This window comes from Adiantum capillus-veneris, chromosome 15, assembly GCF_014529385.1.
Source record: "Adiantum capillus-veneris isolate H3 chromosome 15, ASM1452938v2, whole genome shotgun sequence".
Taxonomy (NCBI): domain Eukaryota; kingdom Viridiplantae; phylum Streptophyta; class Polypodiopsida; order Polypodiales; family Pteridaceae; genus Adiantum; species Adiantum capillus-veneris.
Genome location: NC_140945.1, coordinates 54,567,846 through 54,589,984, shown reverse-complemented (window position 1 = coordinate 54,589,984; position 22,139 = coordinate 54,567,846). Strand labels below are relative to the sequence as shown.

Sequence of the window (22,139 nt, the reverse complement as noted above, 5' to 3'; positions counted from 1 at the left end):
ACCATTATGAATAACTAGCACGGCGGGCCGCCTTTGGCGGGCTCTCTCTCTCCCCCTCTCTCCCTCTTTATCACGTGCAAAGGGGCTTGTTTTTGTTTTGGACTTTAGCCTTCAGGTCGTAGGTTGCGACAAGTGTAAAGGGCTTCCCCTTCCACCATATTATGTTAGTAGATAGTAGATAGTCGATGTTCCTGAATCCTCACTCTTCAGTAACCTTTATGACATGTTCTCTTTCTCTGTACATGGCTTTGGGTATGCATTCAAATTTCACCTACGTGGCCCTCTGCTATCTAGTCTATCTGTCTGTCCTTCATGTGCTGGCTATTTTTTTAACGTACGCTTTATTTGAGACAGTGAGTTCGCAAGTGATTCGCGCGTTGCGCTCGCGCGCGCAGAGAGAGAGAGAGAGAGAGAGAGAGAGAGAGAGAGAGAGAGAGAGAGAGAGATTGAACACCCACACAGAAAAGAGTCGACAATCACACAATCAGCCCCAAGAGTCTATTATGACACAATTTAACCAGTGAACCCAATCTATGAGCGGTGATGGAAGATGTACTGGGAGCTGCTTCGAAGCTGAATAGTGATGGTGAGTTATCCTGTTTCTATCAAACTCTAATGTACTTAGAATGTTTGCGGGCATGTCTTGTGCTGTTTCTATATCCAATTCAAATTTGTGGATATTCTTGACAAATGCTGAAAATGTTGTGCATCAAACTGGTATTGATAATAGTTTTTAAAGACCTTTGGAGTCCAAGAGAGGCTTCCTTTGTGATGGCACTACCTTGAGAGATCTTCCTTGAATTGATCAATCTGGTCAAAAGTACATCAAGAACGTAAACAAAGTGTTATGTCAAGGTATGTAGGACGTCTTGGCCTAACACATTGTCATTGCATCACTAATGCGTCCTCCATTACCGCCAAAATGTAGGACGTCTTGGTCTAACACATGTCATTGTATCACTAATGCGTCCTCCATTACCACCAAATTTGAAATGAAGTTCCTCCAGCCATTACCTGAAGTTTTAGATGATGCAATCACATGTCAATATGATATGCAACTAATGACCTTGAGGATCAGAGGAAATGCCAGCCTGGCAGGGCTCTCTCTCTCTCTCTCTCTCTCTCTCTCTCTCTCTCTCTCTCTCTTTTCAAAGGAAAAAGTGGGGCTTGTGACCCTTTGCATTACACAAAAGTGATCATAGGTCCACATACTAGAAATATGGAGAAACCTTGAAATATGAACAATGAGATCAAGGGGAAAATCCCAAACAAACCACAAGGTTCAGCAAAGGTTAAAGATACTCTAATTAGGAAGTGATGAAGAGGCTCTCTAGCTATAGAATCCTTCACAAATCTGCCAAAAGGTTTTCCACCTCTCTGCGGTCTTGATGGAGTTGCTAATGCCCCCCTATCTCTTAGGGGATGATCTTAGGGAGATAGTTTTCTAATTTTTGGCGTGTTTCCGCCATTGTTTTGCCCACCTTGTACTGTTGGCGGTGAGATATAGGTTGCCTCTTGGTGGCCCCAAGCCTAGAGTATTTTTCCTAGATACCCTGTCCCATTGGTTCCCACATATGGGCCTCGTTATTATTTCTTGACCTATTTTCTTGGTTGTGGGGTTTTTGGGGGAGGTCTGGCAATTGGACCTGGTCCCTATATAGGGAGGGGGGTGCCCACGCCATGTATAATTTTGTGCAATTGCAATCAGGGCCAACATTTTGGGCCTCTTACTCTCCAACATTTTTCTCTCTCTAGCAACATTTTCTCTCTCCAATGTTTTCTCTCTCTAGTTTTTTTTGAGATTGCCCTCCCTCTCTCTGGATCCCTTGGGTTATTGTAGGTCTCTTTCCTTCTGTGCTCATGCCCTAGGCTACTCTCCAACTGTGCGCACCTTTTAGATCTAGGAGATTACTGCGATAGGGTTGCTCTCAGCGGTTCCACATTTGGAGGTTGTTGCTATTGATCATCAAACACGAGAGGTTGTACCGCACACCTATTGCAGCTGTTTCGTAACTGTCCCGCCATGAGAGATTGCCCAGGCACTAACGTAAAATTTTTAGGTGGAGCAGAATTGAAATGATGACAAGATCTAGGCTTTACACTTCCACAAATCTTTACTTCTTTCCTTGCTTGAATGTGTGCTACTTAGCACGAATGATGGTTCCTTTGAGAGAGAGAGAGAGAGAGAGAGAGAGAGAGAGAGAGAGAGAGAGAGAGAGAGAGAGAGAGAGAGAGCAAGGTGGTACAATACGTATTTGTACGTACCGTATGTCGTTCCGTATGGATAAATTTTTTATGTACGTAAACATAAGTAAAAGAGAACATTTAAAAAAAAATTCTATTCCTCATTAGAGATTTAGAAAATGTCTATCATGAAAACTACGTGGGGACAGTTTAATCATAACCCTAGGTGCAAAAGTTTAATCGATATGCTGGCCGCTCGCATCCGGACGCCAAAATCACCCAAAAAATTAAATAAATAAAAATGCCGTATAGTACGATCAGTCTCGTGTACTGTACGGTTGATCGTACTGTACGGATCAATACGGACGTACTGTACATTACGGTTTAGTACGTACGGACTGGTACAACCTTGAGAGAGAGAGAGAGAGAGAGAGAGAGAGAGGGAGGGAGGAGAAGAAGAATAAGAATAAGAAGAAGAGTATTTTAATGTCGTAGGAAACTATCCCAAGAGACCTTAAAGATCTATCCCACAAGGAGAGTTGAACTCATGACCTATTATTCAAGAGGGAAATGACATAATTAATCTACCACACTTGGGTGATAGAAATTTTCCTCTTTTTATTAGCACACGCACACTTGCATACACACACACCCGAGGAGAGAGAGAGAGAGAGAGAGAGAGAGAGAGAGAGAGAGAGAGAGAGAGAGAGAGAGAGAGAGAGAGAGAGAGAGAGAGAGTCACAAATTGATGATGTGGCATTCCTGCCCGGACACACACGCAGGCAGATTGTACGGGCATTGACGTGGCAAGCCGTATGGATCACGTAATTCGTACTGACAGCTGACGTGGTAGAACATACGGAATTCTGCTTTTTGCGTTGACATCTGTACGGAATTTCCGTAAATTGCGCTGACTGCTTTTCTTGCAGTTTTTGGACCAAGATGCTTTTGGAACACTTTGCTTTTGAGTTTATGGCTTTTGAGGCTCTGCTTTTAGCATCCCTTGTAAGAATAAAAAGGGCCCCTCACTTCTCAGAGCATTTGGATGCAGAGTCTAAGAGCTAACGACCCACGGAAGTTGTACTTTGCTCAAAGATTAATACAAAAAGAAATACCCAAAGGAGGCGCCAGTCTTTGGGGCCGATCTCTCTTGGCACGGAACTCCGCCGGGCCGTGTCGACTCAATAATTGTGAAGTGTTTTAAGTGAATCTCTCTTGTGTCGCGACAAAATCTAGACTTGGGGTGCCCAAGTTTGTCACAGTGGTATCAGAGCACGGCCGATTTCTCTTCAACGGGGAAATCCGATCTTTCTTCTCGCGGCACCTATGGATTCCAAAAAGAATCAGACGACTCCATCTACCACCCCTAAAGCGAGAGGCAGTACGGGAAATTCAAACGAATTAGCAGAGAATGAGTACGGGCCACCTTGGCCCTCACAGTATGAACTCATGGAGATGCAACGTCAACAGCAGGTTGACGAGTGCGCAAAGCAGATGCTTCAGTTTGCGAAGGATCCCCAGTATGCAAATTTTTTGACCCAACATTCGATGGATGAAGTGCACACCCGGTGGCAGAAAGTCATTAAGACACCAATCAAACCGGCAATCAAGAAACCTCCTACTCCGAGGATGTTCACTGAAGAAGAACTTCATGATGTTGTCGAGACCCGAATCAATCAGCTTCTAGACACGAAGAAGCAATTGAAGAAGCGCAACAAGGGGACTGACTACCCCTGTTACTTGGGCTGTCAATCTTCTTTTGCAACTGCATGAAAACAGAAGAAGCGTGTGCGTTTTGAAGGACTACCCAGTTCTTCTTTCTCTTCTTCCGACAGTTCTTCTAGCTCTTCCTCTTTCGACTCGGGCCAGGAGGATAGAAAGGGAAAGAAGCGAAGCAAGAAACAAAGTTTTGGAAAGAACAAGAAAAAGGCAAAGAAGATCAAATTCCGACCAGTTTTTGACAGTTTTACGGAGGAGTCATCCTCTGACAGTTCAGACTTCGACGATCACATGTTTTATGCAAAGAAGAAACACTTTTACAGAGCCAACTAGTATGATTTCCTCGAAGACAAGAACAAATAGAAGGAATTTAATAAGGGTGGACAATCAGTGAAATTTGAATCTTTTTCCGGATTCCGAGATGCTCCGAAGGCTTTGGCTTTTATTCAGCAGTTTGATATAGCCTTCTTCGGAGAACATTACTTAGAGCACTCCAAGATTAGGAGGGCAACATCATTTTTGAAGGGAAATGCACGAAAATGGTGGTCCACTCTTCTTCTGAGGAAAAAAGCCCCGACCAAGTGGTTGAAGTTCAAACGGATCTTTATTTTTTCTTGGTTGACCCAGGAGTACGAATGAGATTTGAGAACCACTTGCAACCATCTTTGGATGACTAAGGGTGACACTTTGGACGCATACTGTGAAAGGTTTTGGGATTCTTTTCTACCGAAGGTCACTTTCAAAGAACAAATTGAGTGGTTTTGCTGCAGACTCCCTATAGAGATCCGAGATTACTGCCTTGGAGCAAAAGTCTGAGTCCATACAACAACTGATGGGACATGCTAAGTGGGGATTCTCGATACATTCGGGTAACTTGACCTATCCCACTGATGAAGTTTTGACTTAGAGGACCATACAGACCTTGACAAACGACAATAGAAAGAAGAAGAATTCCCAGAAAAAGAAGAATGCATGACCCTGTTTGATTGCGGAATAGAGAGCCGACTATCTCAAAGAGGGGAAGTGTTTTGGTTGTGGGGAACAAGGGCACATCTCCGCGAAGGGCCCCAAAATGGCACGAGGACAAACTGAAGAAAGGCTTGAGAGTTCTAGAGTAGCGGAAGAAAAGGCAAGATGAAAGCAGGACTGGTACCGGATTGCATGGAAACCGACCCAAGTTAGATAGATGAAAGTACGGAACTTTGCTGCGCATGGGGCAAAGTAAAAGATCAGGAAGCCCTCATTTTCTTTGATGGAGGAGCCAAGGTCAACTTCATTTCACCTGAATTGGGGGCTCGATTCGAGATTACGCCCGACAGGATGGGGCCACCGGCGGAGGCAGTTCTGGCGGCACCCGGACGGGATGTAGCCATTACACCTGTCATTGGCAAACTTCGGTTGCATTGTCAGGGGTATTAAGGGCACAAGGACTTTTACATCATGCCTTTGGAAAAGTGTGGCGTCCTCTTAGAAATCCCTTGGTACCATAAGAACAATGCCGTGGTCGATTATCGGGTAGGAAAATTGTACTTGATGTAAATTGAAGGGCAAGTCCGTCCCTATTGTATCGGCGTTGGCCATTTTAAAATTAATGAAATCCAGTCTTTTGTTTACTCGATCTTTTTGGAAGAATTGAATGATGAACGACGAACGAACATGTTTGAATTGGACAAAGAACGGCAATAATTTCTGCACACATGCTAACTGTTTCTCAGAAGGCCTGCCAGGCGTGTTACCTCCATCTCGTCCTGAGGACCACACTATTGATCTGATCCCTAGAACCACACCACCGAACTGGCCACCTTACCGTGTTAGCCGAGCCTAGAATGAACAAACCATGAACCAAGTGAAAGACCTTGAAAAGGGTCTCATCTAGCCTAGTACTTCACCTTAGTGTTCTCCGGTTTTACTAGTACTAAAGAAAGATGGATCTTGGAGAATGTGCATTGACTATAGAGCTCTCAATAAAATCACCATCAAGAACAAATTCCCGATTCCAAGGATCGATGATATTCTTGACAGACTTCAGGGATCCTCTTGTTTTAGCAAGATTGATTTGAAAAGCGGATATCATCAGATCAGAATCGCTCTGGGAGATGTCTACAAGCCAACCTTTCCGACAAGCTTTGGTTTATATGAATTTTGGTGATGCCTTTTGGACATAGAAATGCTCTAGCAACTGTCAACTGAATGACTGATAGGATTTTCCAAGAGCATAACTGATAGGATTTTCCAAGAGCATCGATCTTTTGTGGGCACTTTCTTTGATGATATTATAGTTTTCTCCAAGAATGAAGCAGAGCACCGACACCATCTACTACATGTCTTTCAGGCATTGCGCGATCATAGATTGGTTATTAATGCCAAAAGAGAGTTTTTCTTGCGGGAAGTACATTTCTTGGGACACATCGTCTCAGTAGCAACCCGTCCAAAATTGAGACTATCCACGATTGGCCTGACTTGAAGAATGTTCATGAAGGCTGAAGCTTTTTAGGCTTGTGCTCTTACTACCGGCGGTTCATTCGCGGAAGTTTGCAGAGATAGCTTTGATTTTGCACTTATTGACTCAGAAGGAGTCCCTTTCTCGTGGGGACCGATAGAGGTGACTGCTTTTCAGACACTTAGGAAAAATTGACTACTGGACTAGTGTTGGCTTTGCCAAATTTGCAAAAGCCATTCGAAGTTTATTGTGACGCTTCTGGTCGTAGTCGGGGAGCGGCCTTGATGCAAGAAGGCCATGTGATTGCTTATGAAAGTAGAATGTTTTCAAGGCTAGAATTGGTAGCCCAAATTTATGAGAGAGCAATTGGTAGTGATCCATGCTTTTACACAGTGGCGACATTATCTACTCGGAGCCGGTTTCACAGTTTTTATGGATCATTAGAGTCTGCACTACTTCTTGTCATAGAAGCAGCTTCCGGAAAAGCAAATGCAGTAGGCTCACATCTTGTCACAGTTTCACTTCGAGATTGCCCGTGTTCAGGGACATAAAAATTTAGTGGCAGATGCATTGTCTCGAAAGCCCCTTGTCTTGGCTATTTTCGCGATCCATCATAGAAGCTTCGAGGATATGGTTGTCCAATATGCCACAGATCCAGACTTCAGCATGTTACTCAGATACAAAATGGGGAGAAAGTTCCAGGATATTCCATACGGGATGGCTACTCGATGAAGAAAACGATGTTGTGTGTCACACAGCCTTTGAGGGAAATGGTCTTGACAGAGTGCCATTGTCCACCGTTTACGGGTCACCGCGGCATCGATATTACCTTGAAGGGGGTAGAACGTTATTTCTTTTGGCCGAGACTCAAGAAGGCTTTGGACAACTTTGTTCGCGGTTGTTTAGTATGCCAAAAGGTCAAGTTTGACAGGCATAAGGCACAAGATTACTACAGCCTTTACCCATTCCCACCCGCCCTTGGGAAAGTATTGCAATGGATTTCATCTTTGATCTCCCGAAGACACAGAGTGGGCACGATGGCATTTGAATTGTCCGATGGCATTTGAATTGTCATTGACAGATTTAGCAAGCAAGCTCACTTTATTCCAGTGAAGAAAACAGTCAAGCCGGACCATTTAGCGAGACTGTTCATTGCAGAGATATTTTGGTTACATGGCATGCCTGAGACAATAGTCTTCAACAGAGATCTCCGATTCACGAGTTTGTTTTGGAGGGCTATTTGGGAGAACATTGGCACACGGTTGCAGTTCTCGTCATCTTTCTACCCGCAGACAGTTGGGCAATCTGAGATCACAAATTCAGTTGTTTTTGATTTGTTGAAGTCTTATATCTATGATCAGAAGACTCAATGGGAATTTTTTTTGCCTTTGGTGGAATTTGCCAATTTTGCCTACAATAACACGGTTCACTCTTCGACGGGGAAAGCGCCATTTGAGATAATTGAAGGTGCTTAGAAGGTTCCTCCCTTTCTCAACACTAAAGACAAGATTTTTGAAGCCGACCAGTACACAAGGGACTTGGACACTGCTTTTGCCAAGGTCTGCGAGGCTCTAGAGAAGTCTCAAGTATGACACAAGAAGGCAGCAAATCGACATCGAGGCGACTTGAAATTAAAGGAAGACGATTGGGTGCTGACAGTATTCTGCTGTATGACTTTACAGAATGGAATTCCTGAGATTGACATGAATGATTTGTACTCTCTCATGTGTCTTGTTTGAACTTTGAGTGCAGGAACTGAAAGACGAAATGACTGCAGCATTTCGGTATTAAAATTCTTTATAGACATGATCGCAATAAGGATTAGTTAATCCGACATCAGTGTGGTCCGGGATGGGTCTAGATGCGGTTACTAAATACGTTGTTGCAGTCATGGTCTGAGATTTGGGATGAATTTTTTTGTGATTGATTTGTCATGTGATGTCCTGTGATGTCATGTGCAGTGATGTGATTGTCGTCTTGTACAAGTGCTAGATGTGTTGTGTCTAGTGCATCGGTACTTAGAGTCAAATGTCTACTGAAATGGTTTATGGCCTCTGTCTGTTTTGCAAGAGTAATCGAGGGCGATTACAATTCTTTCAAGAGGGGGGTATGTCACAAATTGATGACATGGCATTTCTTCCCGGACACACACGAAGGCGTTTCACTGTACGGGCGCTGACGTGGCAGGCCGTATGGATCCCGTAATTTGCGCTGACAGCTGACGTGGTAGACTGTACGGACGCGTTGGCTGTTGACGTGGTGAAACGTACGGAATTCTGCTTTTTGCGTTGACAGCTGTACGGAATTTCCATAGATTGTCTGGCTGCTTTTCTTGCAGTTTTTGAACCAAGATGCTTTTGGAACACTTTGATTTTGAGTTTATGGCTTTTGGGGCTCTGCTTGTAAGGTGCAGCGGAAGTGATTGTTGAACTTTGCTCAAGATGAGTGCTCCGAACTATGCTCAAGGGTTCCTTTTACTTACGAAAGGGAGAGCCTTCCGTTCCTTTAGTGAGAGAGTGCAATGATCACAAACAAAGTGAATGACATTGTGAATGAAGGTGGAGAGAGAGAGAGAGAGAGAGAGAGAGAGAGAGAGAGAGAGAGAGAGAGAGAAGAATACGACACTAGACGGTTCTCAAACCCTCCTCCAAGGGCCCCTCCTCTCTATGGCGCTAGGTTTCATTTATAGTAGCTTAGCAAATTTTCCCTACCCAGTTTTCCAACAAAAGTCACTTATTAAATAATAAGTGAAAAATGGATAAATTTGGAAAATGGGTTCTATGCACTGTAAAATGCTCATGATGGGTACTGAATGTCATGCTGTGCGCAACCAGAGGATATGCAACTACTCTTAAGTGCCTGGACATGCACGGCCTTCGCACAGGCTCACAAAGGTGCCATAACACTTCCTAAGCTGACCTGAACCCTAGACCTGAAGTAGCTTGTCCACATGCACATAGGGTTAGATGTGCACGTGACACTGCTTTCAGCATCCCTTTGTAAGAATAAAAAGGGCCCAAGGGCCTTACTTCTCAGAGCATCTGTACGTAGAGTCTAAGAGCTGAGGACCCGCGAGAGTTGTACTTTGCTCAAAGATTAATACAAAAAGAAATACCGAAAGGGACGCCAGTCTTTGGGGCCAATCTCTCTTGGCATGGAACTACGCCGGGCCGTGTCGACTCAATAATTGTGAAGTGTTTTAAGTGAATCTCTCTTGTGTCGCGACAGAATCTAGACTTGGGGTGCCCAAGTTTGTTAGAGAGAGAGAGAGAGAGAGAGAGAGAGAGAGAGAGAGAGAGAGAGAGAGAGAGAGAGAGAGAAAGAAAGAAAGAAAGATTTTTAACGTCTATGTCAGGCCGAAATCGGCCTATGAGACAAATCAAATGTACATGGTGTGTATGTCATCCGTCTATCGGAAAGACAAGTGAAACAAAAACTGATACAAAACTGAACTGAGTGTAGGTAGTGGGGTATCTGAGGAGGGATGGAGCTCTATCTCTAGGGGTATATGCATGTCTATATGCTCAAGGTAGTACAATCATGAGAATGCATCAAGCTATCTAGCTCCATCCTGTACTAATGGGGGGATGTAAGATGTGGTACATGGGCGGGTCTGGTGCCAAGGCTGCCCGGATGAAAGCTGTCGGGTCGGCCCTCATCCGGGCCACTCGCTCCTCAGTGGCACGGCACTCCCGGGCTCGGATCTCCTCGATCTGTCGGTGGTGGGAGCTCGCGCCCATGTAGCCTGTGACTCGTGGTCGTCGTCTAGCTCGGCTCACCTCCGCCTGTGGGAGTGTCACTCCCCTCTGAGTGTCTGGTGGGGGAGGGGCGGTAATCCTCTGAAAGAAGTCTGTGAGCTGCGACTGTCTCCCCTCTGTCTGTGTAGCTGTAGTAGTGTGTCCCGATGGCTCTGTATCTCTAGTAAGAACCGTCCGAGCTGTCTCTGATCTCGAGAGTCCATGATCTCTCGGAGAGTGGGCTGTCCTCTGAATAGGGCCTCATACCTGCCTCTGATCTCAGTGTATGCTCTGCATCTACATACAAAGTGCTCCTCACTCTCCACCTCCTCTGTGCAGGCTCTGCAGACGCGCTCCTCCCTGGGAACACCAGTATGTCTCCCGATCTCAATCTCTAACCTGTGTGAAGCCACTCTCAGCTGACCAATCGCCACCCGTGAGCTATGTGGCATATATGTGTCCATGTAGCGTGGTCTCTGTATGAACCCCCCGGACAATATGGTGAGAAACTGGTCTCTGTAATCTGACATCCTCGTCCCCAAGCCAGGTGACTCCCAGACTCTCCTAGTGTATAGCTGCCACAGATCCTGTCTCAGTACCAAGTTCCTCTCACTGCGAGAGAGGTGAACATATGGTGAGTGGGGGTCGTACTGGAATGGTGGTAGACTCTCCATGTCAAGACCGTGTCCCTCAAACCATGCTCTGACCTGTGAGTACCATGCTCTCTCATGCCCACTCTCTGATAGCTGTATAGCTGCCTCAAATGCTCTACGAGTAAGTCTGTCAGGAGGTAGCTCTCTCATCCTCTGGATGAAGCAGACTGTTTGGAATAGTGCCTCTACCACCATGGGTGGTGTGGCGAGCTCGGCTCTAATAATGTCATGTGGCACTGTCTTCTTGCTGCGGAGCAAGCGTGAGATCATACATACCTGTGGCCTCTCAAGCTGTGTCCACTGGTCAGCTGTCAATCCTGGTGCCCATACTGCTGCCGAGTACATCAAGGCCGGGGTGACTAAGGTGTCGAAAAGCCACCCCTTCGTGCGGGGTTCCTGAAAGTGTGCCTGGTGGCATCTCCGCTCTAGCATGGCCAGAGCTGCATATCCTCGGGTGAGCCTGTCAGCAGCAGCCTGCCTCATAGTGAAGGGTCCTGGTAGGCTGGTGAATGTGATGCCAAGGTAGACATAGGAGGTGACTACATCAACCTTTCCTCCTGCTGCTGTGAAGGTGGTAGCGCTCCTCACTGCACTGGATGTGTGAAAGATCATAACCTTGGTTTTGCCAAGGTTCACAGTCAACCCCCTGTGTGTGTTGAATTCGTCCAAGGCCTCAAGATGGCGTTGCAAGCCCTCGGGTGACTCTGAAATCAACACAATATCATCAGCATATAACATGATGTGGACCGGAGTACCTGCCAAGTCGCTCCCCTCTCCCCCTGCTCGCAGTATGTAGTCGGAGATCTCGTCGATGTAGAGCCCAAAGAGTGTCGGGGAGAGTGGGCATCCTTGCTTAACACCAATGGTGCTAGCAATGGTCTCTGAAAAACCGCCTGGGCAACGAACTCGACCCGTCACCTTCTCGTAGAGAGCATATATGGCCCAAATCATCTCTGTTGGTACCCCAATGCTGTGAAGGCGCTGGAAGAGTCTCTCGCGTGGGACTGTATCAAAGGCCTTGCGGAAATCCACAAAGCAGCAGTAAAGCCTCTTCTTCCGCGCCTTTGCCCCATCAATGAGGCAGCGCAGAACGAAGATGTGATCAGTGGTGGAGAAAGCTCGTCTGAAACCTGCCTGGCCTGGAGCTCGTAAACCCTCGATCTCTGCGTAGCAGCTGAGCTGTGCCTCAAGTACTGCTCCATATAGCTTGGCCATCGTGTGGCCAATCATGATAGTCCTGTAGTTCCCTGGATCCAGGGTGTCGCCAGATTTGTGGATAGGCACTATGGTGTGCTGTGTCCACTCCTCTGGGAAGCCCTCCCCTATAGCCCGGTTGAAGACATGTGCAATCAACGGGGCTATAGTGGAGGCCGCATAAATGATGTGCTCACTCTGTAATCCAGTATGGTCAGCTGATCGTCTGTGCTGCATGCGGCGTATGGCCCTCTCTACCATCTGTGCTGTAAAGAAGGAGGAGCACGTGGGGCGTGGCTCGTGTGGCTGTGGGATAGGAGGCTGTCCTGGCACCTCGTAAAGTCGCTCTGCATAATCATGCCATATCTGTGGATCCTCAATAGTTGTAGTCGGACGTGGCTCGCGCAGGGTGCGCCATGCTGTCGCGCTATCCATGCTCATGAATAGGCGGTATAGCTCAAGCTCCTGTGCCTCTTCGAATGCTCGCCGCTTTTGGCGTGTCAGCGTCTTCATATGCCGTCTGGCCTCTCTCTCTGTGATCTCTCCTAAGGCTCGCTGTGCGCGGAGGCGTCGGTATAGCTCTCTGCACTCATCATCATACCAGCGGTTCTGAGGCATAGTCCCGGGGGGGGAGTGCGTCCTGTGTGAGTGGTGTGTGGAAAGGAGCTAATAGCTGAAGTGTGGAGAACGGAAGAGATATGTGATGTGAGAACTGAGAGTGGTGTGGATGGGTGGAGGAGGCATAGGCCATGCTCGACCTCGGCCGAGTAAAGAGAGGCTAGCTCATGTGTGAAATGGATGGTGGTGTGTGGAGTGTGTGCTGTGGAGCTGTGTGGGATGGTATCTCCGGTGATGGAGAAAGAGAGGTATGTGTGGTCGGCTCCGATGGGTATGGGTGGAATGGTGAAGGATGTGATAAGGTGTGTAGCCTCCCTGGGTCCCAGAATATAGTCGACTGTACTCCCCCCTCCCTCTGCAACTCCATGTGGCATACAAGTCAGGCCCCCTGAGGTGGGCCGCTGGACCATCCCGTTATAAATAACGAGACGGTGCTGGGAGCCAAGTCGAAGTAGATGTCGTCCGTAGGCTGTGACTGGAGCTCTGTCTGCTGTATCTCTCATAGTAGCCTCCTCATCTAGAGTGTGTAGTGCCTCTGGGTCCTCGTGGTCATATGCCTCACACTGCTCACTGCGCGTACGAGCATTGAAGTCTCCCATAAGGAAGACTTCACCCAGTGTGGAGTACTCCATAATCTCCTCCGTGAGGCATGCGTACGGTGACTCCTGCTCAATAGGGGCGAATCTGGAGCCTGTGGGAGCAAAGTAGCAAAGGGCAATGTAGACGATCCTGTCTCGTGAGAGCTCGAGGCGAATCCACATGTAGCGGGCCTGTGGGTCCCGGGCAACAATCTGTAGTTTACTGTGAAGCCCCTGTCTAAAGAGTATGGCCACTCCTCCTGAGCCACGAGTGGTGTGCTGGCGCATACACCCCCGATGTAGAGACTCCCACTGGAATCCATGTATCTGTGGTAGCCCTCTCTCTGGGCTCTCGTGTGTCTCTGTAAGTAGAATGATGTCTCGACCTCTCATCACCTCCTCAAGTCTCTCTGGGTGTGTCCATAGGTCTCCATTGCAATTCCAAACTGTGACATGAATCTCCTCGTGTGTCCCACAGGCCGCGAGTCGCTATGCGATGGTCTTGCCATCAATGATAACCCTACCATCTCGATATATTGCCTTCTTCCCTTCTTTGCGGGCTTGGTGGACTCTAGGCATGCACGCGCGACGGTGATCTTGTTGCATCTTTGTGAGGTCATCATCAAGATAAATCGGGGGGCCTTCTAGCCCTCTCAAGATGACCCTCTTTCGGAGGAAAGAAGTTCGAGACTCCTCGGAGGCGAATTGGAGGATGAGAGCTCTCTTCTTTGGATCTTTGCCGGCTCTCCAAACTTTGGAGAAAGGGATCTCTTCTTCCTTGTATCCCACTTTCTTGCATAAAGCTTTCCCATCGCTCTCGGGTGTAGACCCTTCTTCTTCTTTGATGCCGGTCACTCGCACATTGAGACGGCGAGCTTGTCGCATCTTCTCCTCCTCGATGGTTGTGTGTACGATGAGTACCTCATCTTTTTGGGCTTCCTCTCTTGCAACCTTCTTGATGTTCTTTTTGACCACTTCGACCCATCCTTCTTTGGTGGCCTCTAATTTGTCCTCAATGCTTGCGGTGAGGGCTTTGGTGATCTCCTCCTTGAGGGCTTCCTTAGCCTCCTCTTTAATCTCTCCTTCTTCGGGGGTGAGGGATGTGATGGAAGCATGAAGGAGATCGATTTGTGCCTTCATCTCTTCTTGCTCTTTCCTCCATCTCTCCCTCTCCTTCCCGTTCTCCCGTTCCCTTCTCTCCTTCTCCTCTTTGAGATTTTGGATTTCCGCTCTCATGTCCTCCTTCTCTTCGTTCCATAGCTTGATGAGGGTGGCTTTCTCCTCCTCCCATATCTCTCTCTCCATCCGCCATTCTTTCATGTCCTTCTCCAATTGTGCAAGCCTCTTGTTCGTGAGCATGAACGTTGTCTTCATTGTCGATGCCGGCGTCTTGATGATGGGGGAAGACATGGCTGTCTTCGTAACTACCCTCTCTTCATATTGTTAAGAAGAGGGGAGAAGGGGAAGAGAGGGAGTACTTGTGTGTATGCGTGTATGTGTGTAGTGTGTGTGTGGGTATGTATCCGTGTGTGAGAGATTGGGGGCAGCGGGCCTGGTGCACTTGGTAATGCTGCCACAGTGAGGCAGCGGCAAGTGCTACAGCCTTGGCAGCGTGCAGTCGCAACAGGTCAGCTACAACGGGTTCAGCAGCAGCAGCAGTGGCGCGCGCAGGGGGTGAAACAGCAGCAGCAGTGGCGCGCACAGGGGGCAGCAGCAGTGGCGCGCGCAGGAGCAGCAGCAGAGAGAGATAGTAGACACAGATGTAGGGGAAGAGGGGAAGAGAGAGAGAGAGAGAGAGAGAGAGAGAGAGAGAGAGAGAAGAATGACTCCTGATGGAGTCCCAACCAACCCTCTCAAGGGGCCCCCACACCGTTGCTGATGTGGTATTTGCTTTTGATTGCGTAAATGGAATGTACATACATGCGAGACCTCAATGTAGTCTCTACTGACCCGAAGGGGAATGTTGCCGCAGTGACTCTTCAAAATGAAGCACCTCTCGGGCACCTTTGGATCCGTCTTGATGAGGGGTTGCTGATGGCCAAGGGGTAGATCTAGGGCTGATTGACGTGAGAGGATTGAAGGGCTGAAGGCTTGCTGCAAATGCAGCAGATCTGACGCGCAAAGCAGGGCTGAAAACGTAGCTGATGATGGAGCAAATGATGGACAGCGATGGGAGCACTCAATGCGGCGAGGGAATGGCTGAGAAGAGGTTCAATGGGCTACCGAAGGTCTAGGATAGAACGGAGAGTTTGTGTTAGCAAACAGGAGGATTTCTGGCAAGGAAGATGGGCCGAAAGCTGAAAATGCTGGCTGCAGGGCTGATCCAAAGCAGAGGGTGCTCGTGATGGGAAGCGAAAACGCCAAGGCTGCAAATGCAAAATGCTGGGGCTGATCTGGCACTGCCTGATCTAATGAAAAAATGCTAGGGCTGATGCTTGTTTTATACTGAATTTTTAGTGCCAAGTCGGGAAAATTGTGGCGGGTCAGGAAAATGTGCAAATGTGCACATATCGGAGTTTTCAGTCGATAACTCACTATACTGTGAACCATCTGACGAAAGAAGAGGACCGACACGTTCCTCTAGCCTAGACCTACATGCACATTGTGTCAGATGCTTATCAAAGTGTAATAACATTTGTCAAAACGCGTGGACAAACCAGTTATGAAAGAGGGTTCCAAAACTGAAAAACCTAATCTAATGGACTTGTCCGGCCATGCAAGTCTTGCAAATGGGCTCATAAAATTGCCGGTACTAATCCTCCTAGGATTTTATTCACTCCTATCTAGAGATACGTACAGAATTGGCTCTGGAAGTCGATGAAGCATGTTTACGTGGTAGATAGAGCCATGTGCACATGACATCCCCTCTTGCTCAAGGTGAGGTACGAGTTGTCACGGGGACAGGCACCACGTGCCAATGGAAAAGAACAAACTGAACAACTTTAAGCACCTCAGATAACAACTCAACTGGAAGAGATGCACGACACACGAGACGGGGAGTGGTGGAGTTCCACCCCAAGAGAGCAGTGGCCCCAAACTTGGCGCCCCTTTCGGTATTTCTTTATATTGCTTGAACTTGGTACAACGCCGGTACTCCATCTTCTGCACCATCACGCGGAAGCATGCCAGAGAATGAGCCCTTGGCTCATATTTTAAGGCCCTTGGCCTCTCAAAAGCAGTTACATGAAAAGCTATCAACTCAAAAACATCTGGTCCAAAAGCACTAGCGTCAAAAGCTGCCAGCACGTTTCACGGAAATCCGTACACTTGCCACGTAAGCAACGCAAATCGCGGAAGTCAATACAATCTGCCACGTGGCACTGTAGCGCAAAACGTGGGCATCCGTACAGTTGCCACGTCATTAGACTCCACGCAAATCTTTGTGTGTGTGTGTGGGTCCCGCTTTAATTAATCTCTTTAGGTTACTTAAGCCCCATCAGAGGGGGTCCCATAAGTTGGTGTCCCATAAGTTGGTGGGAACTCTTCTTTAGAAATAGGCCTCTCGGCAAGACTTTGCAAGTTAGTAAAACTTCTTGTGCCGCTTCTACTTCTTTTGCTTCTTCTAGGGTTTAGGCCCCTTGACTGGGATTTGCAAGTTGGCTCCGTTCTTCAGTGGCTTGACACGTCAGCAGTTTGTGACATCCCCCCTTCTTGAAAGAAATTAATCGTCCGTAATTACAACATATCTGCAAAACAACTCAAGTTAGCTCAAAAATTTCCGAGGGTCATTTCGAGGGACAATCCGAGGACAATCAGTTTTCTCATTCCAGATTGGAGCTCTTGATATCCTGGGTCGTTGGCTTCCTACAAAAAATCTCATCCAATGAAGAGTCTCATTCGAGATTGGAGCTCTTGATATCCTGGATCGTTGGTTTCCCAGAAAAATCTCATCCAATAAGGAGTATTCAGAGGTTGGCACATTACAATGCAACACAAATTCATGCTCACATATGCATGTTACAAGACATAGAAACATAAAGCCGCCGATGAACACCCCCGCCCCGCAATAACCATCTTGGTCCGGGCCATGAGCTGTTCAACGACTCCCGTCACTCCTCCCGCAAATAACCTAAAAAAGGTTCGGGCCATGAGATATAGAGGCCTTTTACAATCAAACGGCCCCCAGACTGCAGCTTGCGTCGTTTGGAGGTGCTGAGAGTAACCATTGCTCTGACTTCTCAATACTCCCCCAGTAAATAACCATCCAAGTTTAGGCCATGAGTAAAAACAACACTTTTCAAACATTCAATACTCCCTTTGCAAATAACCACAAGGGTCCGGGCCTCCATCAAGCATATCTATGGTGACTCTCCCCCACCACCCTCCCCCTAGTTAGTGGTAGCAAATTTTGAGCTCGTGGGTGCAAAGTAACAAAGGGTGATGTATATAATCTGCTCTTGTCTAGTCTCCAAACGGATCCAAATGAAACGGACCTCTGAATCTTGTGCTAGAACCTGTATCCTGCTTTGTTACTCCTATCTGAAGAGAACAACTCCTCCTCCAGACCCTCAAGAAGTGTTCTGGCGTGTATACTTCCGGTGGCTGGACTCCCATTGGAACCGGTGGATCCTCGGTAGGCCTCTCTCTAGGCTCTCATGCCTCTGTATGAGTAGGAAAATGTCTCAACTGCTCATCACCTCCTCTAGTCGCTCTGGATGTGTCCATAGATCACCATTCTAGTTCCAGACTGCAAGGTGAATCTCTTCATGTTGTGTCCCATAGGCCACGAGTTCCTATGCAACGACCTTGCCATCAATGATGACCCGGCCATTGTGGTATGATGCCTTCTTCCCTTCTTCACATGCTTTGAGCACCCTAGGCATGCATGCCCATCTATGTTCTACTTGTATCGGTGTGGTGTTAAGAGTTCATATTCGTGTCCGCTGGTGGCTCGAGTATCTCCGAGGAGCTTAGGGAGTGGGGGCTGTTTTGTGGCTGTGCCCAGCCGTATTTGAGGTAGACGTACCTTTTCTCAGCGGTGCACTCCACAGTGTTGCCGACCCAGTAGGCTGGTGTTCCCCTTCCCCTCTGTGCTGAGCCCCTACTTTCAAGCAATCTAAAGATTTCAGAGAAGTGTGGACATCATCTGTCTCCCTCGAAAACTAGTATCGAGGATTTTCTAGCTTTTCATGGGTTGTGCACTATAGCGACAGTCTAGTATAAAAGGATGGATGATCTGCAGCAACTTCAATAGGTCTCACTGAAACGGAGAGCTCTTGGATAAGTGGTATAAGAGCAAGCGGGGCAATATACATAATCCACTGTCCTGGCACAATGCTGGGTAATTTTCAGCCTGTCCGCCAGAACATGTATCGGAGGGAATGAGCAATACTTGTAAAAAGACAGGCGTGCATGAATACTATCAGATAAAGTGAATAAAGTGATTTAGGTTTCATAGCAAATAAACTGATTTAGGTTTTTTTTTTCTCTTTTCTTTTCTTGTGTCCCTTGCTTTTATAGTTTTATGAGTGCTTTATTCCCTCTTATAATTCGTGAGTTCAGACTATTCTGAACCTATGAAGGTATACATAATCCACTGTCCTGGCACAATGCTGGGTATTCAGCCTGTCCGCCAGAACATGTATTGGAAGGAATGAGCTATACTAGTAAAAAGATAGGCGTGCATGAATACTATCAAACACCTCTTCATTACATGTGCCTCATGACAAGGCAAATATGGATTTTGTGTTTGTACCACAGCTATAGCTATACCAGTTGCTTGCACGGATTTGGTTTTGCTCGAATCTCCATTCAACTAGGGCATATTATGCCATTCCCTCATGGCTTATATTGTGATAGGGAATGGCATGTCCAGATGATTAGGAATGCCTTTATCTTTGTCTCTCAGTGAGGACTCAGACGTGGACTTATGGTGGTAAGGTGAGGGCTGTAGTGCTGAGGCAACTGTCTTTTTCTCCGTGTGAAGGCCCAACTGCTTCTTCGGTATTTAAACCCTCTTTGTGGAGCTTATCCTGCAGGCATTGTAGATGTTAAGAGATTCTGAAATTGTCGTGTAGATGATGATGATCAAGAGCCACAAGTACTGTGCATTGAGAATTCATTTTGTGTATAAGGATAGACAGGTGCTCTGCAAAGATGTATATTTGACATGCTTTCATATGTCTGATGCAGGTAATTTTTGCCCGCCAAGAACTGAAGCAGAGCAAGAATTAATATCCTCTGGCTATTCCCCTGGTTTATGTAGCCAAATGCGTCTCCTGGAGTATGATGATCACTTCATTATTGAGCCAACAGATAGCAAAGTTTATCCATTTCTTGTTATAAGTCGTAGTGAAGGGAAGCTACAACTGCTAGGTGCGACAAATTTCAAAAACTTTTACTGCTCTAGAAATGCACATTTGTATACAAATTTTAACTTTTTGTTTATTTTTTCCTCTGCTCTAGAAAATGCACAAACAACTTCAACTTGTTGTTTTTGCTCTTTCAAATTCTTATGTTATTAGTCCACGATTCAGCTTTGCTATTCCTTTTCAAGTCTGAAACTAGCAAGAGAATAGGGTTGTTGGCAAGGTGTATGTAGAGCACCTAGTGATCCCAAAGAGCAAAGTGGGAGATACGATCCAATTTCGAGTGATAGTCGTCTCTAATGGAGCTTGTCATCTATGACAATTAAAGGTGCTGGGTGCTTTTTGGTATAGAGATTAACTGCAAGGCCCGTTGATTTACCAAAATGGTCAGCATATTCTTGTCCAAGCATTCGTTAACTATATGCAGATTAGAAGTGTCAAGCTTTGCTTGTGGTTTGATTAGAGGTACCTCCACACCGCTTTCAATTTAGGTTTCTATGCTTATTGTCATGCTGCAAGGACTTCCACTTTTCCCCATTATTTAATTGTAGTGCCTTTAGTGACGTGAAGCATACATGCCTGATTTGAGTGATATAGCATCACATTCAGATTGCTTGCTTCAGCTCCTCAACCTTTCTTTGATTACAAGAACAACCTTTTTTTTTTTGTGATGCTTGCTTCCCAGATGTGATGCCGCAACTAAATGGACAACAGCTGCTGAGGTCAAGCACCATCTATGGAGTGCTCGGTGTCTTAACTCTGTTAGCAGGTATATCCAAGGCTGAATCTAATGTCTTCTATTGTTGCTAGGTATCAAGCTAAACCTAAGGAGTCTTCATTAAAATTTTAGACTTTGTATCCACACTTAAAGTCAATGGCATTATAGTCTCAAGAAAGTGTTCTCTATTTCACGCAGAAGGGGGTGGGGGGGGGGGGGTGCGGCTTTGTTTAATGTTTGTGGATTTTTGTAACATGCAAAGAGGTAGCTGGTAGGAAGAGACCATCACTTGAACTTTGTTTTTCTGAAAGAATTAAAGAAGGTCGTATTAAAAAGTTCCAAAACCCCAGCTTGAGCCAAGCGATAATAAGGTACAACAAGATCGTCAGGTGTGAACTCCATTGTGGAATAAAAGAAAAAGTCCTAAGTGCATTGTCCTCATGATATGTGACAAAATATAGTGGCATAGAATAAAGGCACCATACAATGAAAGAGGGGATATCTAATGAATCTTGATGACACTTCACAAAGGGTAGCTTTCTTATTGGCCTAAATGTTGAGACATACATTTTAGTATTCTAGGCAACTAGCTTTCTTTTTGTAGCATCTTTCTCAGCAGAGCAATCTCACTGTCTTTCTGGTCCATCTAAAAGTGGGGTTGTCAGAAGAAGCTATGTCTACTCAGGATGTTGTGGGTTATTATTGTCTGAACCTGAAGTTTACGAAATTTTGGACAGGATCCTATGTGTTAGTCATCACAGAAAGATTGCATGCTGGCACATACAAAGAAAAGGCTGTTTACCTCGTTCAGTCTATGCAGTTTCTTTTTTGTAACTCAAGCCTGGGCACATTAACACCACAAGAGGTTGTTTTTCAATCCTTTTATTTATAACTGACAGTCATTTCATTTGCACCTGTCCTTATACTATGGTACACTATCGTTGCTGTCCACAGTCCACTTGACATCGCTTATTGTTGCAACAAATGCTTACAGAAAAAAGATGAAGCTCACTTTGTCAGCTTACTACGGACTGTTGAAAGAACTCCAGGCTTATTTTTCTCATATGACACTGATCTTACTTTGAGGTAGCTGTAAATGATTTTTATCTTATTGTTCATGATACAATATTATCAGAAACTGCCATTAGCTGAATAGCTGCTAGGTTGTCAATGTAACTGTCTTTTTTTGACCTGGTTTTTAGCTTGCAAAGAGCAAACAGTTTTATTGAAGTCAGGAGATCACAGCCACTTTGGAAGCAGGTGCTCCTCTGTTTTGCACGTTAATTTTGTTGCTGTATTGGTTTGGATTATCTATTAATGTATGTTATTCGTGTTTTCAATCCATGATCTGACAGAAGCTTTTGAGAGGCTTGTAGTCTTAGATGATCGTATTTCTGAGGCAGCAATTTGAAAGAGATGGTTGCCTCATCTCTTGATGGCTAAGAACAGCAAGTAACCAAAGATCCTTACCAGGAGATGCCACTCAGGAAGTGACATATCTGGAGTAACTTGAGAATGTTCCAACTAGAATTGCATCTGCGTAGCTCATTATAAACAATCTAAAGACCTGCTATGAAAAGAAATCCATTTTTGCAAACAGTTCTAATACACTCAGCTCCGTTCTTACTTTTCTTTGCCCAGAACTAAATGGTGATCGACTGATTTTCGTGGAGATACCAGGACTAGATTAGAGGGATTTCTCAGAAGCCACCCAACACAGAAATGTGTCTTGCCAGCTTCTGCCTCATAAAAAGAATCACTGATTCGATCAAAAGACACTTAATGGGGAAGAGTATTTCTGGTTCACAAAGCAGTTGTAAGTCAGCTGCAGAAAGGAGCACTCTGGCAGGGTACCTCCCTAGGGCTATTGTTCTTTCTTAAACAAGATGAAATGCTTGCTGAGCCTACTTTATTCCAAAAACATACTGAAGGCTTCTGTGCTAGATAGTTAATGTTGATGATCAAGCCATCATTGTATGGTTTATCTGAA

At 46.1% G+C, this 22,139-nt stretch overlaps 1 protein-coding gene across 4 annotated transcripts in view; it reads left to right on the top strand.

Moving 5' to 3' along the window:
- Nucleotides 1-226: 226 nt before the first annotated feature.
- LOC147440688 (phosphoinositide phosphatase SAC6-like) overlaps nt 227-22,139 on the top strand; it is a 180,158-nt gene continuing 158,245 nt past the window's right edge. For 2 of the 4 annotated variants that reach the window (XM_086482534.1, XM_086482536.1), the window contains exons 1-6: nt 227-586; nt 19,256-19,438; nt 20,117-20,200; nt 20,887-21,014; nt 21,144-21,235; nt 21,352-21,409. In XM_086482534.1, the coding sequence (XP_086338660.1) occupies nt 544-586; nt 19,256-19,438; nt 20,117-20,200; nt 20,887-21,014; nt 21,144-21,235; nt 21,352-21,409 (588 nt within the window). In that variant the 5' untranslated portion in view covers nt 227-543. The remainder of the gene's footprint in view (nt 587-19,255; nt 19,439-20,116; nt 20,201-20,886; nt 21,015-21,143; nt 21,236-21,351; nt 21,410-22,139) is intronic. The other 2 variants (XM_086482535.1, XM_086482533.1) reach the window with 2 other exon arrangements.